Below are 19857 nucleotides of genomic sequence, written 5' to 3'. Positions count from 1 at the left end.
TAAACCGTTTCTTAGATCAGCAACCTGTGCTGACTGCGTTTGCTGTAGTAGTAGTAGTAGTAGTAGTAGTAGTAATAATAATAATAATAATAATAATAATAATAATAATAATAATAATAAGCAATATGACGTGGTTAATGTAATATAATGTTGGTTTATAATGGTGCTAACGTAGCCAATATTGTTTTTTATTGCCAATTAGTCTGTTGATTATTATCTGGTTTCGTTGTTTGGTCTGGTGAACGTGGTAAACTATCAATCAGAGTTTCCCGAAGCCCAAGATGGCGTCCTCAAAGGTCTTGTTTTTTCCACAACTCAAAGATATTCAGTTTCCTGTCCCAGAAGAGAGAAGAAACTAGAACAGATTCACATTTAACAAGCTGGAATCAGAGAAGTTTGACTTTTTTCAGGAAAAATGACCGAAATCAATTATCGAAATAGTTGGCGATAGATTTAAAAGTTGACAATTAATCGATTAATCTTTGCAGCTCTAATTGTCTGACAGGTTGGCACAATTTACTGCCAAGCCAAGGGCGGCAACATTATGTTGTATGAAACATTACGTTGTTAAATTGTACTAATGTTGTGGCCGGCTGGCTGGCTAATGATCTAGAAGGCTCAGTTGTCAGAGGAAGAGAGGGCTACGGTGTTTAAATTAACTTTTAAGATATAGGAAATGGTTTCATTTTGTAATGTGTAGGTATCTTGATCTTTTTAAATACAATTTATTTAGACAGTTTATGTTAAAATAAATATACCTACCAGGGCTCCAGACTAACTTTTTGGCTTGGTTGCACTGGTGCTTTTTTTATTTAGGTGCACCAGCACAAAATTTTGGTGCACCCTAATTTTTCCTCGCATCGCCGTTAACACTGAATGGCGATACACGATATATAGCTCTGTATTTTTTTACAAAGTGGGCTAAATGTTCAGTTTTAAGTCAAAGCCACTTTTCACAAGCTCTTTTATTAAAACAGATTGTGATTAAAATAAAATGCAAAGACAGGGTTTCCTTTACCAGTTTAAAAATATACAGCTGCAACACGTAAATGGAAGTTATCTGAAATAAATAGTCTAGGATATATCTCTGAGAAAGCTCCTTCACTTGTTTTCAACAACAATAACCGACTGATTAAAAGAGAAAGAGGACGCCCGGATTGCTCAGTTGGTAAATACAGAGGTTCGACTCCGACCTGCGGCCCTTTCCTGCATGTCATTCCCCCCTCTTTCTCCTCTTTCATGCCTTCAGTTTTCCTATCAAAATAAAAGGCCGAAAAAAAAACGACCGAAAGACCGGGGGAGTGCGATGGACTGAAGCATATGATACTCAGAGAGTGACGGCTGACTCATTAGCGGCGTTACACGTCTTGTGTAGGCTATGAAATGTCTGTATCGTCACTGCGCTGCATTTTTATGCACTATGATCCAGCAGGCTCTGTCTTACTTTGTATTACTCAACGAACTGTAGTTAGTTGCATTTAATAACTTCTAATGTGTTTTTCACCCGTGGCGGCCGCAATAACGGAGAGTTACCAGCGGAAACACTGGTACCAATACAGGTTTCCCTCTCATACTTAACAATATACAGCTGTGTTAGTAACAATTAAAACTGTAGACAAATGTCAGCAGTTTGGACCGGCGGCGCTGTGTCTCTCCATGTTGTGAGAGATCCAAACACAGGCACGGCTTTCCAGAAGGAATGGGTCATGTAACGCAACATTAAACCATATCCATATTAACGACATTGCTTCGTTAGTGGAGAGGCAGCGGTTGCGAGGACGTTAGGTGCACCGGTGCGACCTAGGAAACATCGTAGTTGCACCCTTACAAATTTTGGTTGCACTCTAGAGCCCTGCCTACACAAGTAGTTGTGTACCTTTTGTATGTTTGGACATAATGTGCAATTAGTTAGGGCTGCAGCTATCGATTATTTTAGTAATCGAGTATTCTACCAATCATTTCATTGATTAATCCAGTAATTGGATAAGAAATACTTTTGCTTTATTGAAGAGAAATACTAAATATTTACATGTATATTAGTTATACTTAACAGATTTCCAGTTATATACTGTATTTGATTACAATGTTTCAGAGCACAGATCTGTGTACAGTTCATGCTAGTAGATCGTTGATCAGCTGTTTCTCCGTGAAGAGGTGAGAGAAGTGTGCAACAATCAGCTATATACGCCTAACGTTAAAAATGTTCTAGACTGCCGCTAAATGCCAAAGAAGAACACTGACCAGCATGGAAAAACAGCAAATAGCCCCTCATCTCACTGTACAGCTTGTACCGCATTCAGCTTCTGGTTTCACCGTACATCTACAGCGGCGGCTTTCACCACTTCACCTGGAACTCCCAAACTGCAAGTGAGTCTATTTCTCTCTGCTGTTGTCTATCACAACCTAATGTGTGCTCTGATAGCGCTTGTTTTAATGGACCTCTATAACATCAGTTCACTTTGGGGCAGAGAGAAACAGACGTAACTAAACATGCTTGCTTCTGGGAGTTCCCGTACCGTGCGCTGGCTGTGTGGTGATGCCAGGCTTCAAAGCAACAGGCTGTGGGGGCCAGAAGACTGGCCCCTCACTATCTCACTCGTGTCCTCCGTTTGTAGTCGGTGCTGGGTAGCAAGGGTTCGTGACACACTGCAATAACTAGGATGACAGATGTTTACTGTCGGTCCAGCGTGCACCAATTTGGACAAACTAAAGAGCTGAGAGGGAGATATTTTTACTGAATATTTGAAGGGAAACTGTTAGCATTTATGCTGACTCATTAAATTGTATGTTCTTGAAATTATTAATTAAATATTCTTCATTATTTTGTCATACCAAGAATATCATTATCCTAGATATACAGTGGGTACGGAAAGTATTCAGACCCCTTTACATTTTTCACTCTTTGTTTCATTGCAGCCATTTGCTAAAATCAAAAAAAGTTGACTTTATTTCTCATTAATGTACACTTAGCACCTCATCTTGACAGAAAAAAATAGAAATGTAGAAATGTTTGCAAATTTATTAAAGAAAAACTGAAATATCACATGGTCATAAGTATTCAGACCCTTTGCTGTGATACTCATATTTAACTCACATGCTGTCCATTTCTTCTGATCCTCCTTGAGATGGTTCTACTCCTTCATTGGAGTCCTGCTGTGTTTAATTACACTGATTGGACTTGATTAGAAAAGGCACACACCTGTCTATATAAGACCTTACAGCTCACAGTGCATGTCAGAGCAAATGAGAATCATGAGGTCGAAGGAACTGCCCAAGGAGCTCAGAGACAGAATGGTGGCAAGGCACAGATCTGGCCAAGGTGACAAAAGAATTAAAGCAGCACTCAAGGTTCCTAAGAGCACAGTGGCCTCCATAATCCTTAAATGGAAGAAGTTTGGGATGACCAGAACTCTTCCTAGACCTGGCCGTCCAGCCAAACTGAGCAATTGTGGGAGAAGAGCCTTGGATAGAGAGGTAAAGAAGAACCCAAAGATCAGTGTGGCTGAGCTCCAGAGATGCAGTAGGGAGATGGGAGAAAGTTCCACAAAGTCAACTATCACTGCAACCCTCCACCAGTCGGGGATTTATGGCAGAGTGGCCCGACGGAAGCCTCTCCTCAGTGCAAGACCTATGAAAGCCTGCATAGAGTTTGCCAAAAAACACATGAAGGACTCCCAGACTATGAGAAATAAGATTCTCTGGTCTGATGAGACCAAGATTGAACTTTTTGGCGTTAATTCTAAGCGGTATGTGTGGAGAAAACCAGGCACTGCTCATCACCTGCCCAATATAATCCCAACAGTGAAACATGGTGGTGGCAGCATCATGCTATGGGGGTGTTTTTCAGCTGCACGGACTGGACGCCTGGTTGCAATTGAAGGAAAGATGAATGCGGCCAAGTACAGCGATATCCTGGAAGAAAACCTCATCCAGAGTGCTCAGGACCTCAGACTGGGCCGAAGGTTCACCTTCTAACAAGACAATGACCCTAAGCACACAGCTAAAATAACAAAGGAGTGGCTTTGGAAACAACTCTGTGACCAGTCTTGACTGGCCCAGCCAGAGCCCTGACTTAAACCCAATTGAGCATCTCTGGAGAGACCTGAAAATGGCTGTTCACAAACGTTCACCATCCAACCTGACGGAACTGGAGAGGATCTGCAAGGAAGAATGGCAGAGGATCCCCAAATCCAGGTGTGAAAAACTTGTTGCATCATTCCCAAGAAGACTCATGGCTGTACTAGCTCAAAAGGGTGCTTCTACTCCATACTGAGCAAAGGGTCTGAATACTTATAACCATGTGATATTTCACATGGTCATTTCTTTTTTAATAAATTTGCAAAAATTTCTACATTTGTTTTTTTTCTGTCAAGATGGGGTGCTGAGTGTACATTAATGACAAATAAGATCTAACTTTTTTGATTTTAGCAAATGGCGGCAATGAAACAGAGTGAAAAATGTAAAGGTCTGAATACTTTCCGTACCCACTGTAGCCTGTAAAATGTTGATATTATTTATTGGCCATATTACTGCTTCTGTTACCAGCTCTTTCCTCTCTTCTCTCTGGTTTCAGGTTTGTGGAGGTTTAGAATCGCCCAGAGTCATCAGGTTAAGGTGGTAGTGTGTGTCTCTGCGCTATCTTCCGTGCTGTTGCTGTGGCTGATGGTCAGCTGGTAACTGGGGTTGCCCTTGCCCCTGTGGTGAATGGCTGTGAGCAGAGGGGGCATCGCCTTCTGGGTGGGTTGTGTCTGCAGCCATGGCAGAAGGCAAGCCATCAGAAAACGAAGCTGGAGTCTCAGTCAGGTAAAGATCCTGCCCATTTCACATTTGAGTTGTGTTTAAGCTTAGACCAGTACAGGGTTTTGAGGCCCACTAGGCCAGTGGAATTTTGCATTGAAGCAGCTGATTGGTAGTAGTAGGAATTTATTCAGGGAAAAATAACAAGGACACCTCTCCCCTTCCCCCCCAAAGAAAAGTAAAAACTTGCCAACAAAACCGGAGGGGTGTGTGTGTGCGCGTTGTGTGTGTGTGCGTGCGGTGTGTGTGTTAGAAGGAGAACCGATACGTATCTAGATGCATGGGCTACGTTACGGTTCAGGAACGATGCATTTTACTATGAAACGATTCAGTTCGATTCAATGTTGACTACATTCAGTGCAATTCAATAAAACACCATTCAGTCTGATAGTTCATATCCGTATGATGGAAACACATGCATGTTCCATTTTAAATGAAAATTATCCAATTCTATAAAAGAAGCACTGCCTACCTTCAAATATATATTTCGTAAAAAGGACCAGGTAATACTCAAGCAAAGACATGCTAGTAGTATAGTGTCAACTTAATTAGCTAGCCACTTATAACCAAATAACAGCCACATCAGCTTAAAGGTCCCATGACATGGTGCTCTTTGGATGCTTTTATTAGGCCTTTGTGGTCCCCTAATACTGTATCTGAAGTCTCTTTTTATATAGGCCTTAGTGGTCCCCTAATACTGTATCTGAAGTCTCTTTTTATATAGACCTTAGTGGTCCCCTAATACTGTATCTGAAGTCTCTTTTTATATAGGCCTTAGTGGTCCCCTAATACTGTATCTGAAGTCTCTTTTATATAGACCTTAGTGGTCCCCCTAATACTGTATCTGAAGTCTCTTTTTATATAGGCCTTAGTAGTCCCCTAATACTGTATCTGAAGTCTCTTTTATATAGACCTTAGTGGTCCCCTAATACTGTATCTGAAGTCTCTTTTAAATAGACCTTAGTGGTCCCCCTAATACTGTATCTGAAGTCTCTTTTATATAGACCTTAGTGGTCCCCTAATACTGTATCTGAAGTCTCTTTTATATAGGCCTTAGTGGTCCCCTAATACTGTATCTGAAGTCTCTTTTATATAGACCTTAGTGATCCCCTAATACTGTATCTGAAGTCTCTTTTATATAGGCCTTAGTGGTTCCTTAATACTGTATCTCAAGTCTCTTTTATATAGACCTTAGTGGTCCGCTAATACTGTATCTGAAGTCTCTTTTATATAGACCTTAGTGGTCCCCTAATACTGTATCTGAAGTCTCTATTATATAGACCTTAGTGGTTCCTTAATACTGTATCTGAAGTCTCTTTTATATAGACCTTAGTGGTCCGCTAATACTGTATCTGAAGTCTCTTTTATATAGACCTTAGTGGTCCCCTAATACTGTATCTGAAGTCTCTTTTATATAGACCTTAGTGGTCCCCTAATACTGTATCTGAAGTCTCTTTTATATAGGCCTTAGTGGTCCCCTAATACTGTATCTGAAGTCTCTTTTATATAGACCTTAGTGGTCCCCTAATACTGTATCTGAAGTCTCTTTTATATAGGCCTTAGTGGTCCCCTAATACTGTATCTGAAGTCTCTTTTTATATAGACCTTAGTGGTCCCCTAATACTGTATCTGAAGTCTCTTTTTATATAGACCTTAGTGGTCCCCTAATACTGTATCTGAAGTCTCTTTTATATAGGCCTTAGTGGTCCCCTAATACTGTATCTGAAGTCTCTTTTTATATAGACCTTAGTGGTCCCCTAATACTGTATCTGAAGTCTCTTTTATATAGGCCTTAGTGGTCCCCTAATACTGTATCTGAAGTCTCTTTTTATATAGGCCTTAGTGGTCCCCTAATACTGTATCTGAAGTCTCTTTTTATATAGACCTTAGTGGTCCCCTAATACTGTATCTGAAGTCTCTTTTTATATAGGCCTTTAGTGGTCCCCTAATACTGTATCTGAAGTCTCTTTTTATATAGACCTTAGTGGTCCCCTAATACTGTATCTGAAGTCTCTTTTTTATATAGGCCTTAGTGGTCCCCTAATACTGTATCTGAAGTCTCTTTTTATATAGGCCTTAGTGGTCCCCTAATACTGTATCTGAAGTCTCTTTCCTGAAATTCAGCTTTGGTGTAGAATTACAGCCACTAGAGCCAGTCCCACAATGAGCTTTCCTTAGGATGTGCCATTTATGTGTCTGTAGCTATTGAGGAGGAGGGGGGGGGGCAAGGTGGAGGGTGGGGGTGTGCCATGGGACCTTTTTAAACAACATCTTTCCTACTGTAATCTTAGACCCAGTAACTCAAACATAGGTCCATGTTACACAGCCATTGTAATAATAATAATAATCCTATAGTATTACGTGAGTAAGTTACACATGAAAGCACAATAATACTGTTGCGTGCGTTAGCATGCGGCTAGTGGATTTTTATGCTAAGGTTGTCTATTCTAACTGAACATCTTGGAAGATATAGATGTCAATATAAACTTAACACACCCAAATACATATCTATTTTATATACATTTCTACAAGTTTACTCACATGTTTATGAATGCACACATGGATGGATGACTCACGGCTAGTACAATTTACACTATTCAAGAAGTATTCCTCTCAGCCACTTTCACTGCTAACTTCAAAAATGAAACCTAATAACAGGTTTTTTTTTTTTTTTGCAAACAAGGTTGCTGATTGGCTGATCCCTGCCAACCTGAACATGATGAGCAAGTCCCACACATGACCACACATGTTGAATTGACAGCAAAGCCTCAGTCTGTAAGAATCGGGCCCTCGGCTGATTCTTGGTCCATTTAGACCGATCCAGGGGTCCATGGTCGGATCTGTGAATCTTACACCCCTTGAAAACCGCACATTTTACACTGCTTAGAGATAGGGTTTCTCGATTATGGAAAAAATCCTAATCACGATTATTTTGGTCAATATTGAAATCACAGTTATTTAACTCAATCAGTCATTGACTTTTGGAAAGATGTGGCATTTATTGAACTAATAAAACAGTGAAAAAGTTAAACAAATCAACAGTGAAAACAACTTGAACTGTGAAATTTCTCTTTTTTCCCATTTGAAATAGTTTTTTTCATTCAGAACACAAGACAATATTTTTCTTGCTAAACTTAATGTGCAAAATACTCGTTTTTTTGAATATTCTGTTTTGTGATCATTAGGAGTTGAAACTGTAATCGCAAGTAAAATTGTGATTAATTGCACAGCCCTACTAAGAGTATTGGTTTTGTGTAGGTTCAAGCCGTTAGGCTACCTGGCTGTGTCTGGTTTGTAGGGGCTGTGTATGTGTGTGTCTCTGCTGCTGTAGAAATGGAAAGCAGTGCTATAGAGAAAAAGACTAGAGATGAAGTAATCTGTCCATCAATAACTCGCCATTCTGAGGGATCTCAAACTTTTTTGTCTAATACATAAACAAAATAAGCTTAAAACTCAACCAACTGTGGCCGCCTGGGTAGCTCACCTGGTAGAGCGCGCACCCATATACCGAGCCCATATGCGCAGCAGCCGCAGGTTCGACTCCGACCCAGGGCCCTTTGCTGCATGTCCTTCCCTTCTCTCTACCCTTTAATGTCTAAGCTGTCCTGTCATAATAAAGGCCTAAAAATGCCCCAAAAATTATCTTTGTGCTAAGATAGGTCCAGGACACGTTCGGTTAGGCTAACTCCGTACTGAATGCATAGAAATGAAACCAATAACTTCTAATTCTAATCTGACTATATAATGGCTTATAATAGATTTTTATCAAATGTCAGAACATTGTAATGAAATGTCCTTAACAGCACAGTATGTGAGCAAGCATTGTTAAATACAATCTTAGCATGTTCTTATTGCTCCTTCAGGGAGTCGACTGGCAGTGGATCCGTCAGACACGCCCCCTGAGCAGTGCATCATGGGCCCTGGTGCCCCCCAACAGCCTGCGATATCAGAGCATTAAGCAGCCATCGCTGTCCCATCCGTTCCACCATGCCAGCCAGTCTCAAAGAGGAGTTTACTACGAGGAAGAGTGGGAGGAGTCTCTGAGCGTGTGTGTGCTGGTGCGACAGGGCGAGGCAAACGGCCTCCATACCCTGCTGGAGATCCCTCTGTTTGTTCCCAATAAACTAGGAGAGCTCCTCGCTCCAGGGGCTCACAAGTCCTCGGAGTTCTCCTTCCTGTTGACCACGGTGGACGGCAGCAGAGAGGATGACATCAGCGTTGGCAGCTTCAAGAGAAACGGCGTTGATTCTATAAAGAGAGAGCACGGCTGTTTCAGGAGCCTGTTTGAAGCAGAGAGGTGTCCTGCACCGTTTATGTATGGCTCTCAGTTTTATTGTTTTCATTGCCCTGGCACAGAGCCAGTAGCTGGCAGCGGGCTGAAATATAGGAAGGACATTGGACATGGGAACAAGCCTGTGGAGTGGCCTCTGCTGCCTCCCACCTCTCTGTGTAGCCATGCAGATAAAGCAGGGGGGGGGACTACTGAAAGAGACAGTGAAGAAGAGGAGAAACTGGCCCTGATGTATGAAAGACTGAGGATAGAGGTAAGAATGCACCCTGTGTCTGGATAAGTGAATTAAAGTTGCACAGGGCACTATGACATCCTGTAACATGAGGCCAATGAAGGGCACATAACAAAGTATGGTATTTTATTGTTACTAAACTGGTGTCATTATTTAAAGGATTTTATCAATTTCAAAAACAATATAAAGTGTGTGTAATTTAAAAATGTCATAAGGCCCTCAGTCCAATATTGCATTATATATATATATATATATATATATATATATATATATATATATATATATATATATATATATATATATATATATATATATATATATATATATATATTTTATTTATCCATCCCTGCTGAGTCAACACACATCTAGATGATTTACTCTTCCCTCCTTTTTGTGTTTTGTTTAAGTAACTTCTTAAAATGTGCATGTTGCACCTATTCATATCAATGATATGATTCATTAAAATTAGGGCTGAAACAATTCCTTAAATAATTTGATTACAAAAAATCCTCGAAGCAAAATTCTTTGCCTCGAAGCTTTGTTTAATCAATGTAATTAAGGTTGTCCGGCTCACTGTGTTTCCGCACGGAGGATTATTACTGGCGCAATACTAGCACATAACAGGTTGATGCTTCTGTGGACACAAGACTGACGGCCCAGATTACAATTGCAGACGTGAAGGAAGATGAAAGTAGTGAGGGGGCTAAGAGACAGGCGAGAGAAAACGACAAAGTTTGGGATCATTTTAAGCTGCTACATCATCTCAGTAGAAAACATCCAGTGTACTCATCCATTCTATGGAGCGAACCCGACACGAGGTAGGCCAACTAACGCCTGCTGCTCTCGTCCACCGCGCTGTTTTACACAACTAGCCTACAGCATGCTACTCTGCAAATAGCCATGATTTACCAACAAGCTAAAATGAAAGCTGTCGGTTTGTAGTCTAACTGTTTATTAGTTTGCTATTAATCGTTGGAAACTTAGCTGCTGCCGGAGACAAACCGGCTCCTCCCCCCAGCATGGCCACTTAATATGCACGTGAATGACGTCATCATGCCGGTGATTTCTGCATTCTTTATTCTTTCTCCTCTCTGTGTATTAGGCTTCTGAAAATGTGTCCCCCAGAACAGTGTAGTTGAATAGCCCTGCTGTAAGCTTTGTACCGTCATATTTACCCTCTGGTCAGTGAACAGCTCTTTTGCATATTCAGTGCAAAGACCCAGAGGCAAGAAGGGGAAGGGGGCGAAAAAGATTTACATTTGGGCCACCAAAAATTAACTTTTTTTTGTTTTGTTTTTTTAAGGGTCTTGAAATTTGGCAATAAAAACATTTTAGCTTTTTCTAAAAAAGGAAACCTGTCTTTTGTATATCCTGTCTTTTGTATATCTTTTTTTTTTTTTTTTTTTTTTTTTTTTTTTAATAGTAAACCGCAATAATAAATATTTACTATTGCTTTTTACTAAGTATTTCTTATCCGATTAATCGATGGAATAATCGGTAGAATACTCGATTACTAAAATAATTGATAGCTGCAGCCCTAATTAAAGTTATATTTACTCTGCTGATATGGTAGTATCCCCTTCAGACCGTCTAACAGACCCACAATCTCTGCATGAGATATTTACAGTTGTGGCTAAAAGTTTACATGAAGTTGTAAAGAACATGTATGTCAGGGCAGTTTGAGTTTTCAATAATTAATAAAACTCCATTTTGATGGAATTAGAGCTGGGCAATATTGACATTTTTTTTATTTCAAGATTTTTTTTTTGACTAAATTGCATCAATGTTGATATTGACGCGATATTGTAAGCTTGACTATTGGTGCTTTCACAAAATCTTAACACAATGAGATTTTGATAAAAAATCATCAGTAATGTGGATACAATGACTAAGTGGGTAAAGGAAAATAATAAGACCGCTAATAAGTCTAAGTTCAGAAAATAACATCACTTTACTGTAATGTAGCCTTTAAAACCAGGAAAAGACAAGACTTGTCTTATCACAATATGACGATATTCAAAATTTAAGACGATATCTAGCTTCATATATTGATGATATAATATTGATATATATTGCCCAGCCCTAGATGGAATCATTAAAGTCTTTTTTTGACTTTATTATGGGTCTTGTGACCAAAATGTGACCAAATCTACTGGGTCAAAAATATAAGTACAGCAATGTTAAAATTTGGTTGAATGTCCCTTGGCCACATGGGTGGCAGTGAAGGTCAGGGGCCTCGACGGACCAGACCCGGGCGGCAGACGCTGGCTCTGGGGACGTGGAACGTCACCTCTCTGGGGGAAGGAGCCGGAACTGGTGCGGGAGGTGGTGGGCGCTACCGGTTAGATCTGGTGGGGCTTACCTCTACGCACAGTCTTGGTTCTGGAACCATACTCCTGGATAGGGGTTGGACTCTTTTCTTCTCGGAGTTGCCCAGGGTGTGAGGCGCCGGGCGGGTGTGGGGATACTCACAAACCCCGGCTGGCGCCCGCTGTGTTGGAGTTTACCCGGTGGACGAGAGGGTCGCCTCCCTACGCCTGCGGGTTGTGGGGGAAAACTCTGACTGTTGTTTGTGCATATGCACCAAACAGGAGTTCGGAGTATTCGGCCTTCTTGGAGACCTTGACTGGAGTCCTGCATGGGGCTCCAGTGGGGAACTCCATTGTTCTGCTGGGGGACTTCAACGCACGTGGGCAATGATGGAGACACCTGGAGGCGTGATTGGGAGGAACGGCCTCCCTGATCTAAACCAGAGTGGTTGTTTGTTGTTGGACTTCTGTGCTAGTCATGGATTGTCTATAACGAACACCATGTTCGAACATAGGGATGCTCATAAGTGTACCTGGTACCAGAGCACCCTAGGCCGAAGGTCAATGATCGATTTCATAATCGTTTCATCTGAGCTGAGGCCGTATGTTTTGGACACTCGGGTGAAGAGAGGGGCAGAGCTGTCAACCGATCACCATCTGGTGGTGAGTTGGGTCAGGGGTGGGGAAGACTCTGGACAGACCTGGTAAGCCCAAACGTGTAGTGCGGGTAAATTGGGAACGTCTGGAGGAGGCCCCTGTCCGACAGACTTTCAACTCACACCTCCGGCGGAGCTTTTCGTGCATCCCTGTGGAGGCTGGGGGCATTGAACCCGAGTGGACAATGTTCAAAGTTTCCATTGCTGAAGCTGCGGCGAGGAGCTGTGGTCTTAGGGTCTTAGGTGCCTCAAGGGGCGGTAACCCACGAACACCGTGGTGGACACCGGTGGTCAGGGAAGCCGTCCGACTGAAGGAGTCTTTCCGGGATATGTTATCCCGGAGGACACCGGAGGCAGTTGCAGGGTACCGAAGGTACCGAAGGGCCCGAAGGGCCCGAAGGGCTGCAGCGTCTGCCGTGAAAGAGGCAAAGCAGTGGGTGTGGGAGAAGTTTGGAGAAGACATGGAGAAGGACTTTCGGACGGCACCAAAGTGCTTCTGGAAAACTGTTCGCCACCTCAGGAGGGGGAAGCGGGGAACCATCCAAGCTGTGTACAGTAAGGATGGGACACTGTTGACCTCAACTGAGGAGGTAATAGGGCGGTGGAAGGAGCACTTTGAGGAACTCCTGAATCCGACTAATACGCCCTCTATGTTAGAGGCAGAGCCGGAGGATAACGGGGGATTGTCGTCAATTTCCCAGGCGGAAGTCACTGATGTAGTCAAACAACTACACAGTGGCAAAGCCCCGGGGATTGATGAGATCCGTCCAGAAATGCTCAAGGCTCTGGGTGTGGAGGGGCTGTCCTGGTTGACACGCCTCTTCAACATTGCGTGGAAGTCTGGGGCGGTGCCAAAGGAGTGGCAGACTGGGGTGGTGGTTCCCCTTTTTAAAAGGGGGACCAGAGGGTGTGTGCCAATTATAGGGGTATCACACTTCTCAGCCTCCCTGGTAAAGTCTACTCCAAGGTGCTGGAAAGGAGGGTTCGGCCGATAGTCGAACCTCGGGTTGAGGAGGAACAATGCGGATTCCGTCCTGGTCGTGGAACAACGGACCAGCTCTTCACTCTCAAAGGATCCTGGAGGGAGCCTGGGAGTATGCCCAACCGGTCTACATGTGTTTTGTGGATTTGGAGAAGGCGTATGACCGGGTCCCCGGGAGATACTGTGGGAGGTGCTGCGGGAGTATGGGGTGAGGGGGTCTCTACTCAGGGCCATCCAATCTCTGTATGACCAAAGTGAGAGCTGTGTCCGGGTTCTCGGTAGTAAGTCGGACTCGTTTGGTGAGGGTTGGCCTCCGCCAGGGCTGCGCTTTTGTCACCAATCCTGTTTGTAATATTTATGGACAGGATATCGAGGCGTAGTCGGGGTGGGGAGGGGTTGCAGTTTGGTGGGCTGGGGATCTCATCGCTGCTCTTTGCAGATGATGTGGTCCTGATGGCATCATCGGCCTGCGACCTTCAGCACTCACTGGATCGGTTCGCAACCGAGTGTGAAGCGGTTGGGATGAGGATCAGCACCTCTAAATCTGAGGCCATGGTTCTCAGCAGGAAACCGATTGAATGCCTTCTCCAGGTAGGGAATGAGTCCTTACCCCAAGTGAAGGAGTTCAAGTACCTTGGGGTTTTGTTCGCGAGTGAGGGGACAATGGAGCAGGAGATTGGTCGGAGAATCGGCGCAGCGGGTGCGGTATTGCGTTCAATCTATCGCACCGTTGTGACGAAAAGAGAGCTGAGCCAGAAGGCAAAGCTCTCGATCTACCGGTCAGTTTTCGTTCCTACCCTCACCTATGGTCATGAAGGCTGGGTCATGACCGAAAGAACGAGATCCAGGGTACAAGCAGCCGAAATGGGTTTCCTCAGGAGGGTGGCTGGCGTCTCCCTTAGAGATGGGGTGAGAAGCTCAGTCATCCGTGAGGAGCTCGGAGTAGAGCCGCTGCTCCTTTGCGTCGAAAGGAGCCAGTTGAGGTGGTTCGAGCATCTGGTAAGCATGCCCCCTGGGCGCCTCCCTAGGGAGGTGTTCCAGGCACGTCCAGCTGGGAGGAGGCCTCGGGGAAGACCCAGGACTAGGTGGAGGGATTATATCTCCAACCTGGCCTGGAATGGATGGATGGTCCCTTGGCCATTTTCACCTCGATTAGGCGCTTTTGGTAGCCATCCACAAGCTTCTGACAAGCTTGTGGATGAATCTTTGACCACTCGTCTTGACGCAGTTCCCTTTGGTGCAGTTCAGCTAAATTTGTTGGCTCTCTGACATGGACTTGTTTCTTCAGCAACGTCCACATGTTCTCGATGGGGTTCAAGTCAGGACTTAGGGAAGGCCATTCTAAAACTTAAATTTTAGCCTGATTTAGCCATTCCTTCAAAAAATGTAATACAATACATAAATACAATACAAAATTTATAAAAATGTACGTTTAAAGCGCTTGTTGTGCTGTCTGATAGCCTGAGGTATAAAAGAGAGAGCATACTGCTTAGTTGGTGTCACGGGAGGCCTTAGCCTACCACTACGTTCCATAACTCTACCAGTCAGATTATCATGAAGAGGGTGACCAGGTTTACCATCTTTTGATGTTTGTTTGGTGTCATTGTCTAAGGTTTTCCTGAAGAATTTGAAGGTAATCCTCCTCCTCCATTATTCCATTCACTTTTTGTAAAGCACCAGTTCCACTGGCAGCAAAACCGCCCCAGAGCATAATACTACCACCACCATGCTTGACGGTAGGTATGGTGTTCTTGGGGTTAAAGGCCTCACCTTTTCTCTTCAAACATACTTCTGGTCATTGTGGCCAAATAGCTCGATTTTTGTTTCATCTGACAACAGAACTTGCCTCCTTGGAGCAAGGGATCCTTTCAGCCCATGGCGATGTAAAACACGCTGATGTGGACACTGACACCTGTGTTCCGGCAGCATCTAATTCATTGCAGACCTTTTTGGTGGTTCTTGGTCGACTCCTGACCAATTTTCTCTCCGCAGCGGTTGATGGCTTGCGTGGTCTTCCTGATTGTGGCAGTGACACAACTGTGCCATGCACTTTATACTTACAAACAATTATTTGCACAATGGTTCTTGGGACCTGTAGCTGCTTTGAAATGGCTCCACATGACTTTCCTGACTTGTTCAAGTCAATGATCTGCCTCTTTAGATCCGTGCTGAGCTCCTTAGACTTGCCCATCATAATGTTTGTGGTTGAGTCTAATGAGTGTATCAAAGAGCCCTATTTAAATGGGCTCAGAGATGTCACCAGCTGTAGTCAATCATAATCACTAGTGAGAAGTTAAAGAGTTTATGTCACAATGCAAATCTGATTGATATAACCTTCTACATCCCCGCAATTGATCGTTGAGGTTGCTTTATGTATATTTTTGACCCAGTAGATTTGGTCACATTTTCAGAAGAACCATAATTTTTCTGACTGTTTTTTGTGACAAAGAAGTATGTGCTCCAGTATTAATTATTGGAAACAAAACTGCCATGACATGTTCTTTACAACTGTATGTAAACTTTTGGCCACAACTGTTAGCAGCTGGGTGCTGTTTTTCATCTGGGGTGGGAAGCAAAACTATGTAATAACACATAAAAAAAATCAAAAAAAAATGTTCGGTATTCAGAAAAGTGGTGACCAAAATAATTGATAGCTGCAGCCCTAATATGATTTGATCAGTTTGGATGACTCGTGCAGCCCCAGTCCGCAGTAGATGGGTATATACAGACATGTAGCGAGAGTGCACAGAGAGCAAGATGCCTGAATATTTATCTGTTTTGAATTTGATCACATCCATTGTGTCAAATTGCTTTGGACTGGAGTTGTACTTACAGTACTAGGTGGTAACTGGTTGTAAAATGACACTTCTATATATTGTTTTGCAGATTCCAAGTTTCTTTATGAAGAACCATGATTACACCATGTACTCAAATGATGTGGAGTTCATCAACGGCCTCCTGAATACCAAGACCAGGTAATGCTCACTCCGTTTGGGCTAATGGCGAGACATTATTACGGACGCTCTTATGCTCTGTTGTGTCAGTCCCTTTCTGTGTGACCTGCCCGTTACTGTGTGTGTTGGTGTAGAGGCCGTATGGTGTACCAGCTCAGCCTCTCGCTGTGGCGCCTCCTGTGTCTGTGTTACTATGCCAAAGCTCGGCTCGAGGTCCTGAAGCTCACCAAGCACATGGAGGACGGCACCATTAAGGCTCGCTGGAGGATCCGAGGCCTTCCCTTCTACTCTCTGCTGCTGCGCTTCTATCGTAAAGACAAGTCTCACCTGTACAGGTAACACACAGCGCAGCCAGACTGGAGCTCGTGCTGGGATACAGTAGGGCTGCACAGTTAATGTAATTGCAGTTGCGAAGTCACTCTGTCCAATTACATAATCGCAAAAAGTTGTGCTGTGCGCGTGAATACTTTTGTGTGCACTGCACTCTCCACGTTGTAATAGCCTTCACTTTACCTACGGTATTAACAACAGATGAAGCCACCGTGTCTTTTTATTGTTCACTGTTAACTCACTTTACATCGTCTTTGCTGTTTCCTCTGTTCCTTCTGTCCTCTACTTTGCTGTTTCTTTTCTGTCACACAGCTGCTCTCACACTCCCTGTTGCTGTCCTCGCTTGCTTCACCACTCACACACTGACTTCACTCACTCACTCAGCACTGAGCATTCTCACGCTCACTAATGCCTGATTTATGCTTCTGTGTTAAATCTGTCCTCTGAATTATGCTACGTCATTGTTGTATTAAGCGCTACCCTCATAACAGCGTCCACAAAAGATCTGACCAGTCAGTGTGTTTCGGCAGTAGCGTTTGTGGTCATGTGAGTATCAGAAATGCAGACGTTACTCCGGATTTCCACTGAATGCAGAACTGCTGCGGAACGGCTCCGCGTCTGCTGCATGCTCCGCCGTCCGTCAATACCCACCAGGTCCGGATTTGTTGCGGCATGGCTGCGGCCATGACTGACAGCTGTAGTCACCTACGAGATCTCACAAATTCACGTAGAATAGAACCACAAAACAAACATTTCTTGTTGTCCTCTGGATGTTTCCATCCAGAGGAGTAGAGGGAAACTACTCTGTGCTGTGTTTTCAAGGTGTAGTGCAGGGAAATATGATCCGACGTGAGCACGCTGTATTTTATTTTGAAAATTAACCAGATGTTTTGTTTCTGTGCACAACTTCCTGTCCCGCACTATCTTCCCTGTGCTGAATTGCTGCTGTCAAAAATAAAAGCTCTGTGTATATCTGCTCCGGAGGGCTGAGGATCGCCGGAGCTGTGCCGGAGTCGGGACGCAGCCGTTCTGCAGTCAGTAGAAATACACACACTGACTCTAATGGAAATCTGCAGTCGTTATGCAGCCGGTGGAAAGTGGGGGTTAAAGGGGCGCTATGCAGTTTTGGCCATTTCTTCGCTTTGCTTTGTTTTCTGGCTTTTTGCTGGCAGGTTTCTCTATAGAGCTCCCCCTACAGCTTCAGAATAGATATTTGGCAGCTCCTATGTTTACTTGTGTCTGACTCCTCTCTTGGTCAGTCTGCCGTTTCCTCTTTCTCTGTTCCTCCAACAATGCTTTCCTAGCTTTTTGCTTCTTTTTAGTCGGCTCAGCCATGACGATAGTGTGAAAAACTCCATTGCTACCTTGTTAGCCGGTTCCTGAATGGGCGTATGTGTGCAGTGCCGTGAAGCAATTTGTTACATCGTGAGACCTGATATCACGCCATACTTTCTGACGCTCGCCAGCTGGAAGTTGCAAGGGTGGTTTTTTCACTCACAGGCGCTACGGGGGAGCGAGACGACCACCATTCAACCCGAAAAAAGTCATATACCCATTCTAATGACTCCAAAGCTGTTCAGTTAAGGTAAATTAATTACATAGTTCCCCTTTAAAACGTCTAAACACCATGGTTTCCCCCAGCACTTTGCAGTTAAGGTGGCCGCATTAACACGCGCCCGCCGCCTTAACTGAGTAAAAATATCCACCGTAGGGGTGTCACGATTCTCCAAATCTTCGATTACATTTTCGATTCTAATGTCACGATTCAATTCAATTCTCGATTTATTTTTTTAAAGCACAGGTTGCTATGCAATTTTTAGACTAGACTTGTATGTAATATAATATCTGACCATTGTTCGCAATGTACCACATTACATTGTCAAATTTAAAGGTCCCATGACATGGTGTTCTTTGAATGCTTTTATATAGGCCTTAGTGGTCCCTTAATACTGTATCTAAAGTCTCTTTCCCAAAATTCAACCTTGGTGCAGAATTACAGCCACTAGAGCCAGTCCCAGAATGAGCTTAGATGTGACATTTCTGTGTCTGTAGCTATTGAGGAGGAGAGGGGGGGGCAAGGTGGCCTTGACCAACTGCCATTTTGCTTGTTTGAAAGCCATGATGTCGCTCTCTTTCTCATGGGTGGACCAAATTCTCTGGGTGGGCAAAGCAGAGAAAGGGGAGGTAACCTTTTCCCTTATGATCTCATAAGGAGGAGATTCCAGATTGGCCCATCTGAGCTTTCATTTTCTCAAAGGCAGAGCAGGATACCCATTTCTAGCCAATGGGTGTTCAGCACACAGTTTGGTGTTTTGAAGCCCAGTTTGGTGTTTGAAGCCCCCAACGTTGTGGTCTTTGGTGTTTTTGGCCCCCAACGTCTCCTTCCAGGCAGCACGGCAATGGTTATGTTTAGGGTTCAGGTTAGGGTTGGCTGCCTGGAAGGCACCGTTTGAGGCAAAAAACACGATCTGAGCTATTTGTCTTCCAGACAGCGCTGCCTTAATACATCCATGAAGGCACTAGGGCTGAACGATTTTTGAAAATAATTAATTGCGATTTTTTTTCAAAAATATTGCGATTGCGGTTCGATATGCAATTATTTTTTTAAGCTCTTTGTCTTCTGTATTATTCAACAAAAACTAGCAATAAATCATTGTATAGTATGAACAACACAAGATTAGATAGATTAAACAAACTGTTCTTTTCTGGAGGCCAGGTCTTTATGTGATGATGAAATTAGGCGATGCATGAATTTATATGATTTTATTGGCAATTATATCTATATAGTATTATATCTTTTATTTAACTACTTCAATCACAGTAGTATATTGAGCACTGACCAAGCCTGGTGTAAACATTCATATGAAAGTCAAACAAATCACACTAAAGTGCAGATTGCAGAATATAAAACAACATATAAAAACAAATGTGGCTTTACCACACTTAGTAGTATTTAGATTTAATTATTATTTACATAGACATATGTAAACATGTGGATTGCACTTTTTAAACACTGTCTTTGAACTTTACTAGACGGTTAAATAAGTAAAAATATATACAGTGGGGGAAATAAGTATTTGACCCCTTGCTGATTTTGCAGGTTTGCCCACTTACAAAGAATGCAAAAATCTACAATTTTAGTCATATGTACATTCTAACAGTGAAAGACAGAATCCCAAAGAAAATTCCAGAAAATCACATCATATGAATTTATTAAAATTGATAACCATCTGATGAGGAAAAACAAGTATTTGACCCCCTGGACAAACAGCATGTTAATATTTTGTAGAAAAGCCATTATTGGCC

The 19857-nt window shown here is 43.1% G+C and overlaps 1 protein-coding gene across 3 annotated transcripts in view; it reads left to right on the top strand.

Annotated features, from left to right (window-relative positions):
* Positions 1-19857, top strand: part of c14h6orf136 (chromosome 14 C6orf136 homolog) — a 30574-nt gene that overhangs the window by 1375 nt on the left and 9342 nt on the right. For 2 of the 3 annotated variants that reach the window (XM_028597247.1, XM_028597248.1), the window contains exons 2-5: positions 4574-4803; positions 8661-9341; positions 16154-16242; positions 16356-16556. In XM_028597247.1, the coding sequence (XP_028453048.1) occupies positions 4705-4803; positions 8661-9341; positions 16154-16242; positions 16356-16556 (1070 nt within the window). In that variant the 5' untranslated portion in view covers positions 4574-4704. Of the gene's footprint in view, positions 1-2284; positions 2368-4573; positions 4804-8660; positions 9342-16153; positions 16243-16355; positions 16557-19857 lie in introns of those variants that run through there. The other variant, XM_028597249.1, reaches the window with a different exon arrangement.

The sequence above is a fragment of the Perca flavescens genome, chromosome 14 (genome assembly GCF_004354835.1).
Source record: "Perca flavescens isolate YP-PL-M2 chromosome 14, PFLA_1.0, whole genome shotgun sequence".
NCBI lineage: Eukaryota > Metazoa > Chordata > Actinopteri > Perciformes > Percidae > Perca > Perca flavescens.
Note: the sequence above shows the minus strand (reverse complement) of the source record. Positions and strands in the feature narration are given on the sequence as shown.